The sequence below is a fragment of the Callospermophilus lateralis genome, unplaced genomic scaffold, assembly GCF_048772815.1.
Source record: "Callospermophilus lateralis isolate mCalLat2 unplaced genomic scaffold, mCalLat2.hap1 Scaffold_43, whole genome shotgun sequence".
NCBI lineage: Eukaryota > Metazoa > Chordata > Mammalia > Rodentia > Sciuridae > Callospermophilus > Callospermophilus lateralis.
The window spans coordinates 9,255,148-9,277,702 of NW_027514380.1; the positions used below are offsets into that span (position 1 = coordinate 9,255,148).

The following is a 22,555-nucleotide window of genomic DNA, read 5'->3' on the forward strand; positions in this document are numbered from 1 at the left end:
GACATTTCTAGGAGTTCTGCAGAACACAGAATTTCTAGTTTTAATATACATAGAAATTATATGGGGATCCTTTTAAAAATGCAGATTCTCAACCTGACACAACTTTCCTGTGTACATATATGAATACACCACAGTGAATCCCATGTTGTGTACATAATTTTATCAAAATGGACTCTATTGTCATGTATAACTAAAAATAACCAATAAAAAATAAAATATATATTCTGGCTCAGGAGGGAACCTGAAATTCTGTACTCCTAACAAGTCTCAGGTGATGCCAGTATTATTGGTCTACAGACAACACTTTGAGCAGTAAGGCTGTAGTGATTAGTAAGAACGGGTCATCCACAGTGTAAGATGTGTTTACTTTAAGAAGCTTTCTTTCCTTATACTAAGTGGATATTGTAATTCCACATGAGGATTTACACTGAAGCTGGAATAGGAAGTTCTGAAATTTGGATCCTGCTGTGTTTTGAACAGCAGATAAGTCCCATTCTTATTTAAAAACATAGATTTTATATAGTTGTGTCTTCTTCCCTTCCACATTCAGGAAAATGAACAACATCCCTTTGATGTCCCACTTTACCAGAAAGGTAATCTCAGGTCCTTCCTTAGGAGAACTCCCAGTGAGTCTCAAAACATTTACTTCTTCTGTGTTTTTGCTTCTGACTTTTGTTTTCCTTGTCCTCATCTATTAGCTAGGTGTTTCATTTGACAACATTTCAGGAAAGAAAACTGCAATCTTCACTTTGGGTATCTGAAAACTCCCAATTCCTTGGTCTTCTGACCATTCACTTACCCCACTTTGCCTTGGAGCTGTGTTTACATGTCCCCTGTGTCTGTTATTAATACACTGCAAGTTAGCTGTGCCTGTGCACCTGCCTCGTTTCTTTTTGTAAGAAAAAATAGGAGCTATTGAGAAACAAAGATTTTGAGTTAATCAAAAAGAGTTATGGGCAAGATGGGGGAAGATTGAATATGTAAGCAGCTGAAAAGAAAAAAATGCAAAAGAAATAAAGAGGAATATGGAGACAGAGGATTTGTGATTTCTGGTGATTACTTGTGATTTTAAGGCTAAGGTAATAACTTAATTTTTAAATAACTGATTACCAATGCACAGCTAAGCCTCCTAAATTGCATTCCTATCTTATTTTCAGATGAGAACAAAGAAACAGAGAGAGGTAGCAAGGCATGAAAGCAAGTTGGCAGCAAAACTATAATTAAAATAGCAAGCACCACGTTTGTAATTAAAATGTACATCTACATTTCATATTCACACAAAAGCAGTGCCTTTAACATTATGAAGTATTAAAGAAATGTGAGACATTCCAACCTTGTATTTTACCTACTGGGCTCTTGATAGATGCTAAAAAGCCAGCTAAATATAAAAGAAATTAAAAAGTTCTTACAAGAACACTATGCTTCTTGTTCTATAAACATCTGTGAGTGGTAGAGACTGATGTAGTTACAGGTCAGGCAATTTTGACCAGACAGCTATTAGAAATTCAGATTGGTACAACATTTCTTTTAATAGTTAGAATTTTAAAAAAATAAAAAAAATAGAATTGATTTTCAATAGATTATTAGTTGATGAAATAGTAAATAAAATAATATATACTATGTATTAAAATTTAAACATAATAAATAGACTCATGGAATGGCAATGTTACCCTATCAGTAGACCTACTATGATAAATATAAATTCTTTTCAATACGCTAAGTACTGTGGCAGTTATACTTGATAGAGTAATTAATTTCTTCAAGTTAGTAATACTACAAATACTTCTTATATTACTTTTTATTTTTTAACAAACTAAATTCCATTTAAATTCCTCATGGACCCCTCCCCCCCCAATTAGATTCAACCTTTTACCGACTTACCTACCTTGCTTCATTTATTATCAACTTTTCATATAGGTTTAACAGTTAAATATTTAACAACAATTTAATGTTAGATTCAGTCAGGATCTAAATAAGGATCCGTACACGACAATTACTTTTAAGTTATTTTAAGACTGTATAGGTTTTCCCTCCAAATATTTTTTTGTGCAATTTGTTTGTTAAATGAATTGTGTCATGTGTCATGTTGAGAGTTCCACAGTCATTGTCTTTTTTTTTTTTTAACTGTATTCCTGGAATATATGTCTTTCAAAATGCATCTCTATTGTCCAAATAAAAATTGTGTTAACAATATACTCCCTATTATTAAAATTATGCAATTGGTTTGGTGATGTAGGTCACATTTTTTTTCCAAAATGTACTGTTTTTCTCTTTTAATAAGAGAAAGCAGGCAAGCTCTCAATGTCTATGATAGTCTTGGCACATCTTATTAAATCAAAAAAATACCAGGAATTTTATTTCCTAAAAAAGATCACGAAACCTTCAGTTCTCTTTTCATCAACTTGAACATGTTTCAAGTGTGAGTTTAAAGATCATGAACATGATTTTTATGTTGTTGATATTTGTGGCTGGAAGTATGTAGATGAGGTTAATGTTAAAGGGACTTTTCTGATAAACTATTTTATCCTTTGCAATAATTCAAACAAAGAGATTACCTTGAAGAAACCTTGTTATGTTTACAATTTTAAATAACTAAAATTATGTTTTTATTAATGAAAAGGTAAAAACATGCAGAGATTTCATGTGTGTCTAGGAGATGATGGCATGTTAGGTGTACTTGGAGTCATTTACAGTGGTCCTTTAGAAGAATTTAGTTATGATGGACACAATTAGGAAGTATTCCCATGGGAATGACAGTGAGAGTAAGGCAGCCCAAATAAGAGAAGCACAATTAATGTTTGGGTGATAATTAAGAACTACTCTTGACTACAAAATACATGAGGTGACAAAGGTGGAACATAGGGTGCAAATGTCAAGAAGCACTGTAGAAATCTTTGAATGCTAGAGTCTACTTTTCATTACCACCATTCTTCCGTATGTTTTAGGAAATTTATGGTTTATCTCTTTGCACTTTTCTTCCTTCACCTATAACATCAGGAGACAAGACTAGGTACATTTTGTGGTCCTTTCTGGTTCTTATTGTCCCATTCTAGATAATGAATTTGGTAAGAGTGAAACCTTCCAACACCTATTTAAGAGGCATTGTGGAAAGTGTTGAAAGCTTGAGTTAGTGTGATCAACCTGGAAATTGAAAGAGAACAAAGATGCAAAAGGATTTGTAGAGGTCCAAACAGCATGACTAGATATTGATTACTCATCTGTAACAATTGAAAAGGAAAAGGAAAAAATCGGTTCTTGAGATTTCAAGTCCATATCACTGAAGAAATTTTGCTTCCATGAATAGAAATAAAGTTATTAATGGAAGGAACAGAAGATAAAAGAAAGCAAGTAGTGATTTTTGGTGTGAGTTTAAAGATCATGAACACGTCTTTTATATAGTTGATATTTGTGGCTGGAAGTGTGTAGATGAGGTTAATGCTAAAGGGTAACATTTTAGTTCAGATCTTTGTAGGAAATAAATTACTAAGTGAAAGAATGCATAAAAGTGTTTGAGGAAAGAAGGAATACCCTTTGGGAGGAAAAGAGTTGGGAAACTAAGATTTGTTGAAGGAAAAAAGGACACAAGAATGGTGATAGACAGTCAAGTGAGCTTGGCTGTCTATGAAAAGGAGAGATTCCAAAAATAGAAGAGTTACGTGGTCAAATTCAAACATAAATTTGGAGAAACTCTGGTATTCTTCAGAAATGCAAGAGAAGCAGGAAAGAAGCTAAATGTCAAGAAATTAAAGTAAGAGAACTTGTTTAGAACAAAAAACAGGCAGCAAATACTGTATTCTTTCATAAGAAATCAGAAAACACATATGGGCAATAAAACCAAGATGATTTTGACTAAATTACTTAAACTCTCTGGAATTATACTAGGAATTATATTATAGTATTTCCTTAAAAACATGGAGCAAAATCAATGAGGTAGTCTCATTTCCCTGAAAGGATATACGTGCTTGATTATTATCTTTATTCTTACATTTGTGTTCAAATTGGAAAGTATAAGACAAGAAGTAGTCACTAAACTTTAGGTGGTTCTCTTATTCTTGGACTGACAAGTTAACTGAGAAATTCACAAACAATTTTTTCTCTCTTTGGGTCCCTTTAAAAAAAACTTTAAATTTTAAATGAATATCTCATTGCATTGGTATAGTTTCTTTTTTTTTTCTTTTTTTATAATTTATTCTAATTTGTTATATATGACAGCAGAATGCATTTCAATTCATATTACACATATATAGCACATTTTTTCAACAATTCTCAATAGCTAAACTGTGAAACCAACCTATATGCTCTTCAGTAGATGAATGGATAAAGAAAATGTGGTGTATATACACAATGGAATATTACATGGCATTAAAAGAGAAAAAAATCATAGCATTTGCAGGTAAATGGATGGAGTTGGAGAATATAATGCTAATAAGCCAATCCCCCCAACCAAATGCTTAATGTTTTCTTTGATATAAAGATGCTGATTCATAATGGGGAATGGCAAGGGTGGGGGGAAGCATGGGAGGAATAGATGATCTCTAGATAGGGTAAAGGGAGAGGGAGGGGAAGGGAGGAGGCATGGGGGTAGGAAAGGCAGTGAAATGGGATGGACATCATTACTCTAAGAACATGTATGAAGACATGAATGGTGAGACAGTTTATTCTTTACTTTTTACTTATTCTGGTATTACTATTACTGAGATAGTTTGGCCAGTTATAACTAGATGTTCAGTGTGGTTAAAATAAAGAATGTATTATATACAAATAACCATGTGCATAACATGACAAATGTAAAAGTGTTCAATGTACCTGAAGACTTCCTCTATGAGGAAGGACGTCTGTGTTACCCGAGACTTGCTCAGAGGACTAATAATTAATTTAGGAAACAGATCCTGATCCTAAGCCATCTTTTTCTTCACTAAAGTGCTCCTTGCTGCTGGGCAACAAAGTAACTGGATCAATTGCAGTAAGGCTCCATGTGACCCTTGTCACCCTGATGTTGGTGACAAGGGTCACATGGATGATGTCACCCCAGTGTTGGTCCTGTTTCTTTGAATACTAATTCATCAACTCTTAATAACTAAGAGACAGTTTAACTTAATATACAAATTTGCATTTGTTTTATGAAGTGTTATTCTTCCAAACTTGGCTTACTTAATGTCTTTGAATGAAGATTTTGATTTAAAAAATCATTAAGAAAGGCAACTCAAGAGTGCCCAAAATTGTTACCAGTATTTGTTAAGCTTGTTTTTCAAGAATTTAAATACATTTACATTTCAACTTTTGGGTAGACCCTTCTTTAGAGAAAAATCTTTTACTGTACATTTCCTTTAAAAATTTTTGTCTAGTAGAAACAATAACTTATTACACACAAACCTGCTTGGATTTCATAAGATGCAATAATATTATTAGAATATTAATACTATCACACAATCATAATTTTAAAGTTAATAATGCCACATCTTATTACCAGGGTTGTGCTGCATTATTTCATAGTGCATTCATAGTCCAAGGTCATGGTGGTTATGTTGCATTACCATAGTTTTCTTATTAAGTTATTCTTTATACATATTCATATGTGTTCCAGTTGCATTTCATGAACTCATAGTTTTCTTATAAGTTTGTGCTTTCTTTCCATGTTCAAAGAATCTCTTTAATTCAATTTCTCTGTTTCTCCTCATACAGTCTGACAGCCAGATATGCAACTCAGTCTAATCACAGTGGAATTGCAACCAGTCAAAAAAAGCCTACTAGGTCAGTTAATATCTCTAATTTATTGCTTGTTAGTGATATTCAAGTAAACCCAGTGATATTTTGTCCTATCACCATATTTTTTTAAACATTAACACAGCTCCAAATGCAAAGTTTAAAGCACTGAATTATTCTGAATGGATTACCATATAGTCTCAGGAGCAAGCGTGTGTTGTTAGATGATTAAATGGTTTTGGCTTCTTTTATTTCATTTTTGTTATACACTATAAACTGCAATGAAGTCTAGGTTCTAGGCTTAAGTAAGTCAAGAAAATAATTTCTTTGTTGGCCAGTGACAGTAATCTGGAAATTATACCAGATTGCAGTTGCTTGTTGAGATGGGTGTATATTAATTATTGCACATTTTGAAGTGGAACTGAGAAACACTGGCAGATTTGGGTGGGTAAGTTAGCATCAGGTCAGCCTAGATTGTTCCTCTATCCATAATAGTTTAAATTTCTGCTTCTTTATGATGTGTGTATTTTAGAGACACATAATAATAAATGGCAATATAATATGTACTGTTTGGAAAATAATGATACATAAGAATGTGTTGGAAAAATTTGTTTTAAAAGAAAATATTACATTGCTGAAGGCGTGATGGTAGTATGAAGCTGCAGAGTCAAGCCATAGTGAAAGTATTTTGTACCTCTGAGTAGTCTAAGAGTTTGTGCACCTCCTCAGTCCCGGCGAAGTGGCCAGGGTGGTATATTAGCCCCTGCTTCATTACCGAATCCTAGTATATGATACTTGACCTCAAGGACTTCTGATGCCTTGACCTGAGGTAGGTGCTTTCTCCTTTGCCTTGGTTTTCTATATCTTTTTCCACAGTAGTTAAATGATTCTAGAGAAACAAATCCTAAGAAGTATTTAATTAAAACTTACAATGAATGATATAAATTATGATGTGTAAGAAACCAGTGACCTGCCATGTACAATGGGCATTTTTATTATCCCCTATAACACTTGGACATGTAAGATGTATTTTAAGTACTTTGTTTTAATAGAACATTTCTCTTTCACATACTCACTCTCTCTCTCCCCCCTCTTTTTTTCTTCATCTCATTTCCCTTTTTATTACTTTGATGAATAATCCGGAGGCTCTGGCTGCCTGTCAAATTAGGGTAATGAGAAGAGCAAATGTACTTTTTAATTTGTTTTAATTTGTTCTTCTGAGGACTGAAAAGCACTTGGCTTCATGGGTCACAGTAAAGATTAAAAGGCATTTTAATTGCTTTCTACAAATGGGTCAAGTTTCATTGCAAGAAGGGCAAATTTTGTGACTAAATCTGTTTACACATGTAAGTTTGGAGTGGGCTTTCTAAGACTATGGTTATATCTATAAGACTTGTTCACAAATTTATTATGATTGGGACGTTTGGCCAAATTAATTAGTTTAGTCCCATCTGCAGAGTGAAGTCACTGATACTCCTCATGTCTGCAGTTAGTGTGCTACACTTGCAAACCCTTGTAGATCTATTTGAGCAAAAGTTAAATGCTGGAATCATTTGGAAAAGATTCTAATCTGTATATGACATAACTTCTTATTAGCAAAATTGCTAAAGGGAATATTCATTAACCATTTGTATCTAAACTGTAAAACACTTTAAATTTTGAAACTGTTAACTGTTCCAAGAAATGAACACTTTTTGAAGCTACTATTTGCATTTTCCTGATGTTCATTTCATTTTAAATTACTGAAAGTACTATGAAAGTATTTATTCTTTGTAAGGATTTTATTTCTTAAATAATCTAGAGAAATAAAATAAGTAGTATTATAAAGATGAATTAAAATTTAAGTATTGTAACAACCTGATTGTGAAATTTTGACATATAACAGATAAAATACTCTGTTACGTTTAAGATTTTATAAAAGAAAACTGTTAAAATTTTGTATTGTATTGATAGATTCTGGGTAGTTTGTTCTTTTTCCTTTTTCAATAGGAATTTTCAGAGTAGTACATAGTCATGTTCACAAGGTGGCAGCACCTACAAGCAGAGATGTCGGGAACCTTCAATAACGTTTTCTAAATAGACCTTAGTGTCAACACTAGTTCTTAATTTCTAGTTTTTAATTTATATGGATTGGGTTTAATATAAATGTGAAATATATGATAGTAATATACAATAAAAATTAGGCATAGTTTATGAAATAATCAAGAGTTGGAGTTCTAAAAGGGAAAAACAGTGAAATAAATTATCTCAACTTATATTTAATTATAGTCCAAATACAATAGGTAGGTCACAACCTCTTGTTAAACTGCCTCTGATTATAAGATTGATCATGTGTATTTTTTCACATCTTGTTTTTTCACATATAAAGAGTAGCTCAGCCTGCTGTCATAAAGCTATATTCTAAGCTGTCATTTTCCTCCTAATATTGATTTCCTTCCTAGACCTGAATCTTTTTTGGTTACATCTCCTGTATGATCAGGTGGCCACACTTGTAAGATCACCAGCTAAAGCCTAGTTGTGTATTTTTTGACAACTGAATGAAAGCCTTTTTTGTGAGGCAGCCCAGTCAAGTATAATTGAACCCATGACCTTAGTTTGGCACCATACTTAGAATAGCATAGCTAACTAGTTGAGATAGTCAAAACACAATTCCTGTTTGGCATATGTACAGTTACTTTCCTCTTGTTATTAATTTACAAGACTTGGAATACAGCTACCTGAGATAAACAAATATCACATGTATTAAAAGAATAAGTTAAACAGCTGCAAATAGCTAATTAATATGCTGAGAGTCTAAAAGTGAAGTGTTACCATTTCCCTTGCTTTTCCTATAATTATTAAAGTACTTGGAAGGCAAATTTTTATTCATTAAGAGTGGAGTAAGTTTGACTATTTTAGTGAAAGGTCACCTTATTTTAACTGTTCTACATTATTACTGGTCTTTGGGGGCATGCTTATTGAAAAGTGAAACAAGATTTGTCTGATAATTTCTGACTCTGTTTTAGCTATTTGTCACTTAAACCACCATTTTCTGCAAACTTGATTTTAGAAAATCCTGTACTGTATTTTTTCCATTAACTCTTCCCTGCTCAGAATCTCATGCCCCTTATTTTTTGAAATGCTGGTTGTGATGTAATTTTTCTTCTGCTATTTCAGGCTTCCAGGACCCTCTAGGGTGCCAGCTGCAGGCAGCAGCAGCAAAGTCCAGGGAGCCTCCAATTTAAATAGAAGAAGTCAGAGCTTTAACAGCATTGACAAAAACAAGCCTCCAAATTATGCAAATGGAAATGAAAAAGGTAAGTGTTCATCAGGTTTGCCATCACGGACCAAGTCTACACATCTCATGAGTTTACCCACTAAATTTAACATTTGAGGAGTGATATAGCCATTGGATTGGAATTATAATCAGTGGAGTTATCTTGTATTTCCTAACTGGAAATAGCCCTCCTGAATTTCAGTTTTCTTCAAGGCTTTTCTTATCTGAAGAGCATATTATGGAATGAACTTGTTCATTTTAAAGCGGTTAATTAGATACCTGAGAATAAAATCTGTTTCAGAAGAATATCTCCTCCCAGATGCATAAAAAGCATTTTCTTGTTTTTTAGGGATTGGCTAGCTTCACTAAGCATAATCTGCTCTAGTGCCATCCATTTCCCTGCAAATTCCATGATTTTGTCATTTTTTAGTGCACAGTAATACTCCATGGTGTATAAATGCCAGATTTTTTTTTATCCATTCATCTATTGAAGGGCATCTGGGTTGGTTCCACAGTCTAGCTATTGTGAATTGTGCTGCTATGAACATCAATGTGGCAGTATCCCTGCAGTACGCTCTTTTAAGGTCTTCAGGGAATAGTCCGAGAAGGGCAATAGCTGGGTCAAATGGTGGTTCCATTCCAGGCTTTCCCAGGAATCTCCATACTGCTTTCCAAATTGGCCGCACCAATTTGCAGTCCCACCAGCAATGTACAAGAGTACCCTTTTCCCCACATCCTCGCCAGCACTTGTTGTTGTTTGACTTCATAATGGCTGCCAATCTTACTGGAGTGAGATGATATCTTAGGGTGGTTTTGATTTGCATTTCTCTGACTGATAGAGATGGTGAGCATTTTTTCATGTACTTGTTGATTGATTGTATGTCCTCCTCTGAGAAATGTCTGTTCAGGTCCTTGGCCCATTTGTTGATTGGGTTATTTGTTATCTTATTGTCTTAAAAAAAAAGCATTATCTTTTGTCTTTCAAGTTCTATGAAAATTCTTCCTGAAGTTATAAAGCTACATTTTATTCAAATTTTTGGTTTCAGTTTATATAAGTGCTATTAGTGGGCAGCTAAAGTTTGAACATCTTATATATTGAGATATAATTACGATAGGGCTGTACTTTTGAAACTAGCAGAATAAAGTTACTTTAGTTTTCCCCAACTTATTCATGTTTACTGTTTCTTGAATTATCAACTCATAAAATCTTTATGAAAAAAATGGCAGTGGAAGTCTATGTTAAAGGCTATCTCTCTGAGTGGATATAGATTAATAATAATAATAATAATAATAATAATAATAATAATAAGCCTTCTCTTATTCAGACATAAATAAAGATTACTTATAAATCATCTGTATGCCACCCAGTTCCCTGTGATCTGCAAAGTGTGCGTCTAAAGAAGGGTTGGATTGATGCTGCCACTGTGGAAGAGGGAGTGATAGTGATTTGATAGAGGAAAGTTCCATCTGAATCACAAGGAAATTAGGAACCTGTACTGTGGTAATGTGAGTTCTGGAGTGACCAGGATGTTCTGTTGGATTTCAGAAGAGTGTTTTTAGACCATGGAAGTTTAAACCTTTTTTTTGGTTTTGGGTCCTATGTGGAACAGCACGTAAAATTAAAAAGTAAATGATATGTTTAATTAGAAGAACACATGGCAAATTTGCTTTGAATAATTCAACCAAATAGCAAATCTTTTGCACTGTTTAGAAAATTATAAATTCCTTCAGATAGGTGAATAATTAGAGAATTTTCTCTTATTCGAATGAAAATTAACAGGATCTATGTACCAGATATCTCTTTTTAAAAATATTTTATTTATTTATTTATTTATTTATTTATTTATTTATTTATTATAAGTAGGTATATATGACAGCAGAATGCATTTTGATTTTATTGTACACAATTGCAGCAAACTTTTCATTTCTCTAGTTGTTCACGATGTAGCATCACACCATATGTACAGTGTTTAATATCCTCCAACTAAAGCAGAACTAGGCAGACTGTAAATACTTCAGAGCAGAGCATTGTCTCCTGATCTCTGTAATATCACCAGCTCTTGAATCAAATGGAAAAAAATAAAATAGCATAGACGTTTGGGGCTTGCCTTTAAGACACAGAATAAAGCTTTTGGTTTAAGATTCTGAGAAATATTACAGAAGAATTACAGTTTTTTTCTGGTGGAGAAAGGAGAAGATATTTTCTCATTGAAAAATTATTTTTCCTCATTCCATGACCTTACTAGAAAGTTTCTGTAACATATAACAAGAAGTACTAGCATCTTGAATTTCTAGGAGAAACTAACAGTCTTACAAATAAAGATGTGAATATGCTGATTGGACTTCTAGGTGTCCATTTAAACAAACTGATACTATAGGTTATAGTAAAAAATCCAAAGATAGACCAGCAATGACATTTTCCATGGCCATTCCATTTCATGTCCAGGAGTAGAGCAAAATCAGAATGAGGCAATATTTATAATAACCACAAGGTGGAGACAGACATCATATGATATGTGGTCTTTCATCACAAAGAAAATGTGAAAATTCTCTAGATACATATCTATAACAAAAGAAAAAGAGTTTTTCTGGTAAATTAACCATTAATTTTAATTCTAAATAATTGAAAATTTGAAATAAAGTGTGTGATCTTATATCCAGGTATTTATAGTATATCAAATGTAACATTAAATGTCTATAAACTGCCAATAATAACTTTAAATCATGTTATGTGATATAATACAGCTGAGGTTTTTTTAAACATGTAACATGGCATTGCTGTTGAATGTAGATTTAACTTTATATCTACAGAACCAATATCATTGTTTCGTAATTAATCTTATGTTTTTATTTTGTCATTTTATTTATTTATTATTTAAACATTTATTTTTTAGTTGTACATGGAAACAATATCTTTATTTTATTTTTATGTAGTGCTGAGGATCGAACCCAGTGGCTCACGCATGTTTGGCAAGCGCTCTACCTCTGAGCCACAACCCCAGCCCCTATATTTTGTCATTTTAAATTATAGGAACAAACAAAACTATCATAAATATTACATAAAAAATAATAAATAATTACCTGCATTTGAACAGTACTTTTTTTTTTCATTCATATTATATGTAACATTTATTCTCTTCACTAAACAACCCCTTAATAGAATGCTTTAAAAAATGGGTAAATAGTCGAAGCAATCAGATAGTACTATAGAGTTTTGTTTTGTTTTTTTTTCCCTTTATTTTTTTATTGTTTGTTGTTCAAAACATTACATAGTTCTTGATATATCATATTTCACACTTTGATTCAAGTGGGTTATGAACTCCCATTTTTACCCCGTATACAAATTGCAGAATCACATCAGTTACACTTCCATTGATTTATATATTGCCATAATAGTGTCTGTTGTATTCTGCTGCCTTTCCTATCCTTTATTATCCCCCCTCCCCTCCCCTCCCCTCCCCTCTTCTCTCTCTACCCCCTCTACTGCAGTTATATCTCCCCCTTGTATTATTTTTCCCTTTCCGCTCGCTTCCTACTTTTTTGTTAAGATGTTTGATTTAAGCTTTTTGATATGAAGATTGGTAGTTGTAGCATAACGTACAAAAATATAAAATCTCATGTGTCAATTTAAAAAATAAAAATAAATTGAAAATACAAGTTTCCATCTGCTGGTAAGTTGATCTTTGCCACAAAATAGTTTGCTTATATATCTTAGGTGTGACCAAAAAAGGTGAAAGTTGAAAAAGAATTTTAATAGGTTACAGTATTATAACAATAGAATTCAAAAAGTACTAACTTGAATATTTTAATTGTTTTTCCTCCTTGCTTACTTGAAAATGGAACATTTAAGTTTAGTAAATTAACATATTTTATTTGAATACTTAATCAAATAATCTGTAATGTGCTCCCTGAATGCTTTCTACTTTCTACTTTAGAAATATACTTTCTATGTTCTTTAACAAGTCTTGGGTGATGAGTTGTATAAATCAATTCAGGGCTATCTAGAATTTGTAATGGATAGTAAGGGTTTATTCCTAATTTTTTAAAAAATTCACTTCTTATTTAAGAAAAACAAGCTGTTGAAAACAACAACAAAAGTTTCTCATTTGTATGATTTGCAAAAAAAATAAACTAGCTTATTTGCAAGTGGTATGACATCTAATGGAAATCAGTAGAGAATCACAAACTACACTTCAAAAGATACATCTAATATCATTTTCATAATAAGGCAATTCTAAAAATGTGCTCATTTTACCATTTCACCAAATGAATTAAAATATCAGTGCACACTGTCATATATTATCACTTGCAGGGAAGGCTAAAGTAGAAATGTTACAATAGAATACCATGGCACGTCACCATTCTATTGAAGTGGAACGTGGGAACATATTTCTCAGAACAAATGGTGAAATGAAGATACCATCTTTTGTAAAGATTTTCTTTTGAGAGTCCCTCAGTTTCTTGTCCTGATGATCCGCCATTCAGAAAATGACAATGAATAATAACATTCTGACACCAGCATTTATTCGTTTCTTATGTTCTCTCTGAGTCCTCTAGATAGATGCATGCTCTAAAGAAATCCAAATACCTGCTCTCTGGTTATCAGATCTTGTGAAAACTATGCCTTGGTTCATTTGGACATACACTGTGCATGCCTGAAACTACCTTAAGAAATTATTCTGATTCTACAAAAAAATGTGTAATAAATTGGAAAATGTCAAATGGTTTACTATTATTAGGGATGTAAATATCCTTAGCTTTATTTGGAACCCAGTGTCTAAATTATGCTATGAATATGTGTGGTTTGGCAGAGTTCCTTAGAGGAGAGGTGCTCTTACATGTTGCTAAGGAACATGCCATCGCACCAGAGGGAATGCTGTCATCCTTGCATAGTTTCTCCCAAGTGATTCTTAACATTGAACCTACACAACTGCTCAAGAGGAGGGCTCCTTTCCCTTTTCCTGTATTCTAATGAAGCTTCTTCTGATGTGGAAGCCTTTACTTTATTTAACACTCACATAGGATTTGTAGGATTGATGCCAAGGATTTGGCAAGATTTTAATTCAATGATATAAAATCTATTAGAGTTCATGTGTGTTTTGCAAGGGTCATGGAAATTTCAGCTGCACATTGTCAGCTACAACATACACATGTAACTCATAATCACTTTTTTCTACTTTTTAATTACCTTGGTTTTACTATAATGTTCAAGGACTGAACTGTTTTATTTGCTGTTTAAGATAATGTAAATGTGAAATTTTGGTTATTTTATTACTTTATGATAATTGAATTTTGTGTTTTACCCTAACACTTTGTCTTATTAATATTGTACAAGCATAAAATACAGTGTCAATATAATTTCAGAGATATGAGGGGTTTTCAAAAGTTAATACAACTAGGTACACATATCAGGTAATATGAACAAATAATTTGGGGTATTAGGTTATTTGTTTGCATGTACAATGCACACATCTTGAGGTGCTCTCATTTTATATGTGCCTGCACATAATTACATACTTTTTGAAACTGGCTGGTGAATGGAAGCAGCCCTAAATTTCACAATACTCCACAAAGTGGCACTCTGACTTTGCAAATGGTAAAATAAAATCAAGTGCAGAGTGGATGGCACCTCCACAATCCCTACTATAGCATCCTGTTTCTGTTGAACATAAAATCCATGACTTAGGCATTTTGCAAGCAATCATTTATGCAAAGTAGTTTTGGTAACAAGACCTATTTAGATTTGAATGCTCCTTTTTCAACTTTTAAATATTTTCAAAAGCCATTTTGATATGTTATTGTGAACCAAATTGATATTTGATATGTTAATTACTTTGCAAATTCTTTGCCTTAGCTGCTGTGCTGAATCTTTTCTTTGTTCCCACAATGATCTGTGATGCTTATGGTGACCTGTATTCGCAGGTGCCCTCTGCATCACTCAGTACCATGTCTGCTATGCAGGGAATACTTTAAGCAAAATAGTTCTATTGTCATTGTTGCTGTTGTCACATTGAGGATTTCTGAGTCAAATGTGAGTTTTATTCCATCTAAGCAACATACTTAGTGTCATAAAGAGAAATTCACTGATTGAGGATGATCCCTGTGTCCTCTCTCAGGCTGATCGGACTGATGGCCATTGCATCTATTAAGTGGAGTTCTATAGTTATATATTATAACTATATATTAAGTTCCAGTTTAACTCTTCCAGTTACAAGTACTGCATTGCCTCAGTATATTAATTTTAGAGCTAGATGACTAGTATTCCCAAGTCAATATTATTTATTTGCAAAATGAGATAATCAGATATTAACTCTGAATGAATTAACATATATCTTAACATCACCTGGGAGGAGTGGGTGGAAGTAGTATGTTGAAGAGGTTAGGATAGTTCACTGAGTGTCTTGTTTGATGGTCTCCCCATTCACATCCTCTTCTCTGAGGAGGAAGGAAAACATGATTCGAGGAGTCAATGATTCAGTTCACCATTGCAGCAAATGTGGCTTTCTGGAAAATTGAGGCAGCAGAATTTCTGGGTATATAGCAAACATAGAAATACTAGAGAGTTCAAAATCCTCCAAACTTTGGAGACAGATAAACCTGAGCTCCAATTCTGATTTTGCCTTTTTTAAGTTTTACCATGCATATGTCTGGAGACAAGTTACTTTGTCTTTCAAAGTTTCCATTGCCTCCTTTCCAACAAGAGAAATTTAAAGCCTTTTGAGGATTATTATGGTATGAAAAGCTTATACTTAGAATAATGCAATCAGTTGGTAAGTACTATTGCTTGGTTATGGTCAAATTGGTGATGGTGGGTGTGGAGGTGGAAGAAGATGAAGAAGAAGAGATGAAGTGGAAGAAAATTGCTAATTGGAGACCAGAGCCAGAGGCAGAGCTGTAAGTAGATAGGCCATGTAAATACAAGATACAAATCCATTTATAAGAATGCATTCAAATTTGTGCATCAGGTATCCATTCTTTTCCCCATGCTGTGACTCATTCATAGTCAGGAGCTGAGCTATCAACCTTTAGAAATATATCATTGAATCCAGGGTGCTTCTTATTGACCATATAAACAGCATAGACCAGGTTTTGTACTGCACCTACTCCACAGAGGCATCCATTTCTGCTGCTGTTGTGTACCCTTTATTGTGAGGAGTCCAGAGAGACTCTTATCATTCCATTGCCTTCTTAATGTACAATGACCTGTGATTTGCCCTTTTAATGAAACCCGAAATACCTCATTGCTGCCCTGCAGAGCCAAGCTGGGGACAGATTTAGAGCTGAGTGCAGAGAAGAGTCGTATATGTGTGTACTCATCTGAGAACAATTTTACGGCTGTTGCTATGACCATTATGGTGGTTGGATGTGGATGTGATCATTTGGAGTCCCTCTTGTTTCATTTTGGGGTGTAGTGATGTTGAAATTCCTTTTCTGAATTTGATCTTCTGCAGCAGTTTGTCTAGTTAATGTTATCACCTTGTTTTCTCTCTTCTAAGGAAGATGTACCCTCTCCCACTTCTCTGTTCATCAGCCATTTAAAAACCATTCTGATTGGATATTTTTCTGCCTCTTTTTCTCTTCCCCACCAAAGCTCCCAGGCATTTATGGATAAGTTTCCTGACTTATTAGTTGCAGACACATTATATTCACACTAAATTTGTGGTTAACGTGGTGAGAAAAAGCATATTGGGAAAACCTGATGAGCTTCTTTTGTTTTTAGTGACTCTTTGTTGACAAACTGTTAAAAATTCAGGTGAACTCAGGGTTAGCCAAGGTTCTGAAATTTCAAAGAGTGAAACTATTAATACTGCACAGTTATGGGACATTAATGGATTTAGCCAACTTGGATACTATGGTCAGAAACAGTTTTCATAATCCATGATTCTGTTCAATCCTGCCTACTCAAAACTCAAAAGTACACCATAGCATGAATATTTCTGGAATCCTGTTGAAAAACAAAATCTGAGATGCCACTGCAAATCTGCTGAATCACAGTATGCACTCAATTAGGTCCTCAGATAACTCCTATGCCCATTAAAGTTTGAGAACCACTGTGCTAGACAATACTGGATAGTTCATATAGAATAACAAGTATCACAAATAGTTTTAGATCAGTAAAAGAAATTGAAGACAGGCAGGTGCAGTGGTATATGCCTATAATCCCAGTTGCTCAGGAGGTTTAGGCAGGAGGATCACAAGTTCAAAGCCAGCTTCAGCAAAAGCGGGACGCTAAGCAACTTAGTGAGACCCTGCTCTAAACAAAATACAAAACAGGGCTAGAGATGTGGCTCAGTGGTTGAATGCCCCTGAGTTCAATCCCTGCTACCCTTACCTCCCACCCCCCCAAAAAAAAAGAAAATGAAGACAAATTCAATATGGTATCATTATGGTCCTTTGTAAATAGTTTGTAAATAGACCAGCAGAGTAGGCTTTGATTTGGGCTTTAATCATGTTGCTTTTCACTTTGGCATTCCTGTATATGATGTACATATTTCTAAATGCAAATGAATAGAAGAAGATTCCTGTAGTTTCCTAACTATTGTCTTTAATAGCCAATACATCTCCTTACATTTTCTGCCTTGATCTTCCTATACAGTCCTTAGTGTTCTCTTGCAACTTGGATCTTCCCTACCACTTTCTTTCTCATCTCCCACTCGTTTGATACTTAATGTTTGTCACCATGCAATGGCATTTATCTTTTATAACTGTTTTATTTCCTCCAAAAAGATTATAGTGTGTCTTGTAGTGTCTTGAACATAGTCTTAGTTGGTAAACACTAAAAGATCATGTATTTAGATTAGTAAGAATTTGATAGCATTGATTTTAATATTCCTGCAAAAAAATAGAAAAGTATAGCCATATATATTGAAATTAATCGGCAAAACAATGTGATCACTGTGTGAAATGCAAAGGCATTTATATAATACACTGAACTAGAAAAGTGAATTTTGTTTGGAGGCAAAAAAATCTAGTTTTCAACTGAATCTGGGTCACTGAGAAACATGGTTCACTTGATATAATCCTATTAAAGCCATTAGCCTAACAGTTACTATTTTTATGTTTCCATATTCAAGGGATGATATTATAATTGATAAGCTATTGAACTTATCCTTCTAGATTTGAGAAATAGTATAATACAGTACTTGATACATTAATTTAGAATCCAGAGTTTAGTTCTGTTTTGTCACTTACAAATTGTGTAACTTGGGCTATGCTATTTAACTTCTTCGTCTCTGTTTTTTCCTTTATAAAATGTGAAGAATAATGAAAAATTCATCCTCTTATGAGGAAAATTGATTGAGTTAATACATATTAAATACAAAGTTCCATGCTTGGCATATAGTAGGTGATAGGGCATAGTATAAAACTATGAATGTAGATGTGGTCTTTACTTTTATGTAATAGAGTTTAATAGAAGTAACAAGAAATTATAGTAGAGTGATAATGGCTCTAACAAGAAATATTGATCTATGGAAGAACATAAAGGAACCACCTGTCTAGGCTTGATGCTCTGCTGATGAGAAGTAGGAGTGGGGGGACTTTTTTTCCCCCCCAGAGAAAGTTAAGTCAAATCTGAGACCCAACCAATAGGGAGGAATTAATATGGAAAAATATTTGGTAGGCATTCCTATATGTAAATAGTTCATGTGCTCTGTGACCAATAACTATTCAAATTATAATGAAATGTTATCAGTCTCTAAGAGGGTTTTGTTGGTGATATAAACTCGGAATTAACCATATTTGTAACACATATAATAAGGAAAAGATTGAAATCCATTTACAAAAAGCAAATGGATTTGAGTAATTGAAGTTTTGAAGTTTGTGATATTTGTTTGTTATTGAATCAGTACACCTGTAGGCATGAACCTAATGAATTTCCACAAATATGCTAAACATGGACAGAATTGTAGACTTTCCATGAACACTATAAAAGATCAATTTATTATCATGTGTTTTAAGATTTAAATAGGTAAACATTAAGAATTCAAGCAGTCAAAATGCAAGCATTTGTTCATTGACTTCTCAGTGTGAACTACTACATTTTAATCTAAAGTATATTGGGTATGAAATAGACAACGACAAATCCCATTCTAATACAGCAGTAAAAATAAGTAAAATTTATTTACAAAAATAAAAATATATAGATTCAATCTTGTAATATTAGTGTGACTATTTATTTATGCCAATTGAAATGAGGACTTACAGAGAAGCAATAAGAATTACAAGTCAATATTGCTATACAAAATCACTTAAGAAAATTTAATATAAACATGTTTGTCCACACTATTCTTAATACTAATTTCAAATATCTACTTCTATTTTTTGACCTACTTATTTAAAGAAAATAAAACTCAAACAAAAATTTAACTAAAAATTTGGACACTTTTCCTTTCTTTAATTTTTTTGTTATTGTCTCTTGTTGAATATCAGTTACCTCTTTTGAAAAATAAGTAACACTAGAATGCTTTTCCTATTGGCTGGATGACATATTTTTTTTTCATGTATTTTCACTTCTTTGAAATAAACATTTAAAAATAAAAACAACTTTACACTTTTGAGTATGGAATAATATTTAATGAGATCCAATTCTTGACTGTTTCACCAAAAAAAAAGAGCTTTGTATACACTTGTCAATAACTAGTAAGTTAACAGCACCAATTAAATATAATTTAGTCATCCCTTACCTACCCCCCCCAAAAAAGGGTTGAAAAAGAGGTGCTCCCAGTTGATGCACTTGAAGTTAAATGACAATAGTTATATAGTTCAGAAATAGCATTTGAATTGAGATCTTTTAACTTAAAACTCAGTTCCTCTTTATTCTATACTCTGTGATAAATTCCATCTTTAATATTTTATCCCTAAAAATGACTAATCAAGCATTAATCAGCCTTATAACATTCATATAATATTCACATTCTAATGTGATTTCTGAGCAGAACTAAGCAAACACTGACTCACTGTGCAGTACTCCTGTGACAAAGGGACTTGTTTTCTTTACAGCTCCCCAGAATGGCTTTGCATTCTCTTATAATGTCAAGTTGTGATCACTCAAGAGGGCTGTATGTATGCTTGTTAAGAGCACAGTCTTTGAAATGAGTTCAAATCCAATCTATGTGAGCATGAACAAGTTATTTATTATCTCTCTGCCTCAGTTATTCTGTTAAATGAGGATAATAATATTAATATGTACCTTGTAGGATGGCTAAAAAGATAGAAATAGAGAGGGATTGATTAGTAGATTATCTGACCTATAGAGGCATAGACATCAATGACTACTTTGTTCAAATAAAAATAGATAAGCAAAAAGCTAGGTTTTGATTCATAAGCATATTTAATCTGATAAAAATAGGTGATCTCCCTGTAGCTTAGAACAGTTTCTGAATATTCATTATACAATAAACTTTTTTAAGGCAATGAGCTATAGTGGTAGTTGGAAAAAATAGAGATGCATAGGGAAGGGACACACTGTTTTATGCATCTGCAGATAAATTTATTTGATAATAATAATATCAGAATGGAAAAACATGATCACCAACCAAAAAATCAATAATTCAAATGCTGTGATTTTTATAGTACATGATTTCTAAGTATCCCATCATAGAAGTGATTAATGCCACATAATATTTCTCTTTTGAGTTCAGAGGTGAGATGCTTATATATGAGGCAAGTGATATGATACGAATGATCAAGACTAACCAGCCTTTTCTTTATTTTCTTTCTTAACCATCTCCAGATTCCTCCAAAGTCCCTCAACCGTCTTCAGGTATAAATGGTAACATGCAGCCTCCCAGCACTGCTGGCCAGCCCCCTGCCTCTGCCATCCCTTCTCCTAGTGCCAGCAAGCCCTGGCGCAGCAAGTCCATGAATGTCAAGCACAGTGCCACCTCTACCATGCTGACCGTGAAGCAGCCAAGCCCAGCCACCTCTCCCACACCATCCTCCGACAGACTGAAGCCACCCGTCTCAGAAGGGGTCAAAACTGCGCCTTCAGGTCAGAAATCTATGCTTGAAAAGTTCAAGCTGGTTAATGCCCAGACTGCTCTACGTCCACCACAGTCTTCGAGTTCAGGACCTAGTGATGGTGGGAAGGATGATGATGCCTTTTCTAAATCTGGTGAAATGGAAGGTTTTAACAGTGGCCTGAATAGTGGTGGCTCAACGAATAGCAGTCCCAAAGTGTCACCTAAATTGGCCCCTCCAAAAGCTGGAAGCAAAAATCTCAGCAATAAAAAGTCTTTGCTACAGCCAAAGGAAAAAGAGGAGAAGAACAGGGACAAAAATAAAGTTTGCACTGACAAACCAGTCAAGGAAGAGAAGGATCAGGTGACGGAGACAGCTCCTAAAAAGACCTCTAAAATTGCAAGCTTGATCCCAAAGGGCAGCAAGACAACAGCAGCCAAGAAGGAAAGCTTAATTCCATCTTCCAGTGGGATTCCAAAACCAGGCTCAAAGGTTCCAACAGCAAAGCAAACCATTTCACCTAGCAGCGCAGCAAGCAAAGAGTCTGAAAAATTCAGGACTACCAAGGGAAGCCCTTCCCAGTCCTTACCTAAGCCCATAACCACTGAGAAAGCAAGTGCATCCAACTGCCCTGCTCCTCTGGAAGGGAGGGAAGCTGGCCATCCTTCTCCTTCCAATTCCTGTACTGTGCCAGTGGTGCAAAGCAGTGGGCAGAGCACAGGAAATGGTGCTGTCCATCTCCCTCAGCAGCAGCAACACAGTCACCCAAACACTGCCACAGTGGCTCCATTCATTTACAGGTAAGACAGCCTCTGTAGGTCCATATTTGTAACTCTTCATAGTCCGAGTGCATGGCATCAAGAAGTCTGCTGCAGTACTGTCTTAGATGGTCATTTTGGAATAAGATTTCATTCTGAAGCTAGAGGCCTACAGTTAAATATGGAATTTTAGTCTGGAAAAACTTCCAATGTGATCTAGTCTTATTCTTTCTCCTCTCCCAACCTTCCACCCCCTCTCTCAGAAACTAAGGGCTTCAAAACTTGAATTTCTTGTTGTTAAAGGAAAATAGAACCCAGGCTCCATGGTTTTCTTCTCCATTCAATATTATACTATTGTATTACTACTGTAACTTTTTTAGAATAATGTCAGTTTTATAGCAATTAAAAACATTTTTGTTGTCATACTTGGAAGAAAGTATACCATAATGGTTAAAGAGGCAGACCTGGAAGCACCATAGATGTGGATTTAATGCCCAACTGTACCATTTGCCAGCTTCTTGGCCTTGACCTACTTGACCTTATTTAACATCTCTTAGTCTCATTTTGTTCAGGTGTCAAGTACCAATAAGAGTTTACCTTGTAAATAGGAGAATACTAAAAGAGACAGTGTTCACTCTATATCCTGGAATATTTTAAATGTTCCTTAAATGTTGCCTGTAAGGCATCATTTTTCCAAAGTAGATTTGATATTAATTTCCAACACTAGGAATAAGTTTCTTGGTAAAATTAAGTAGCTGTGTAATTAGTATATGCATACTTTATTATCACATTTATTCTATTTATTTTATTTTATTCTATATGTAGTAATATACCATATATGCTATATCTAAATTTAGGCATCATGATACACAATCAT

General features: G+C 33.9%; 1 protein-coding gene across 1 annotated transcript in view; it reads left to right on the forward strand.

Annotated features, from left to right (window-relative positions):
- Nucleotides 1–22,555, forward strand: part of LOC143389129 (neuron navigator 3-like) — a 133,303-nt gene that overhangs the window by 53,275 nt on the left and 57,473 nt on the right. The window contains 3 exon segments of the mRNA XM_076842401.2: nt 5,683–5,751; nt 8,860–8,999; nt 20,694–21,720. Of these exon segments, the coding sequence (XP_076698516.2) occupies nt 5,683–5,751; nt 8,860–8,999; nt 20,694–21,720 (1,236 nt within the window).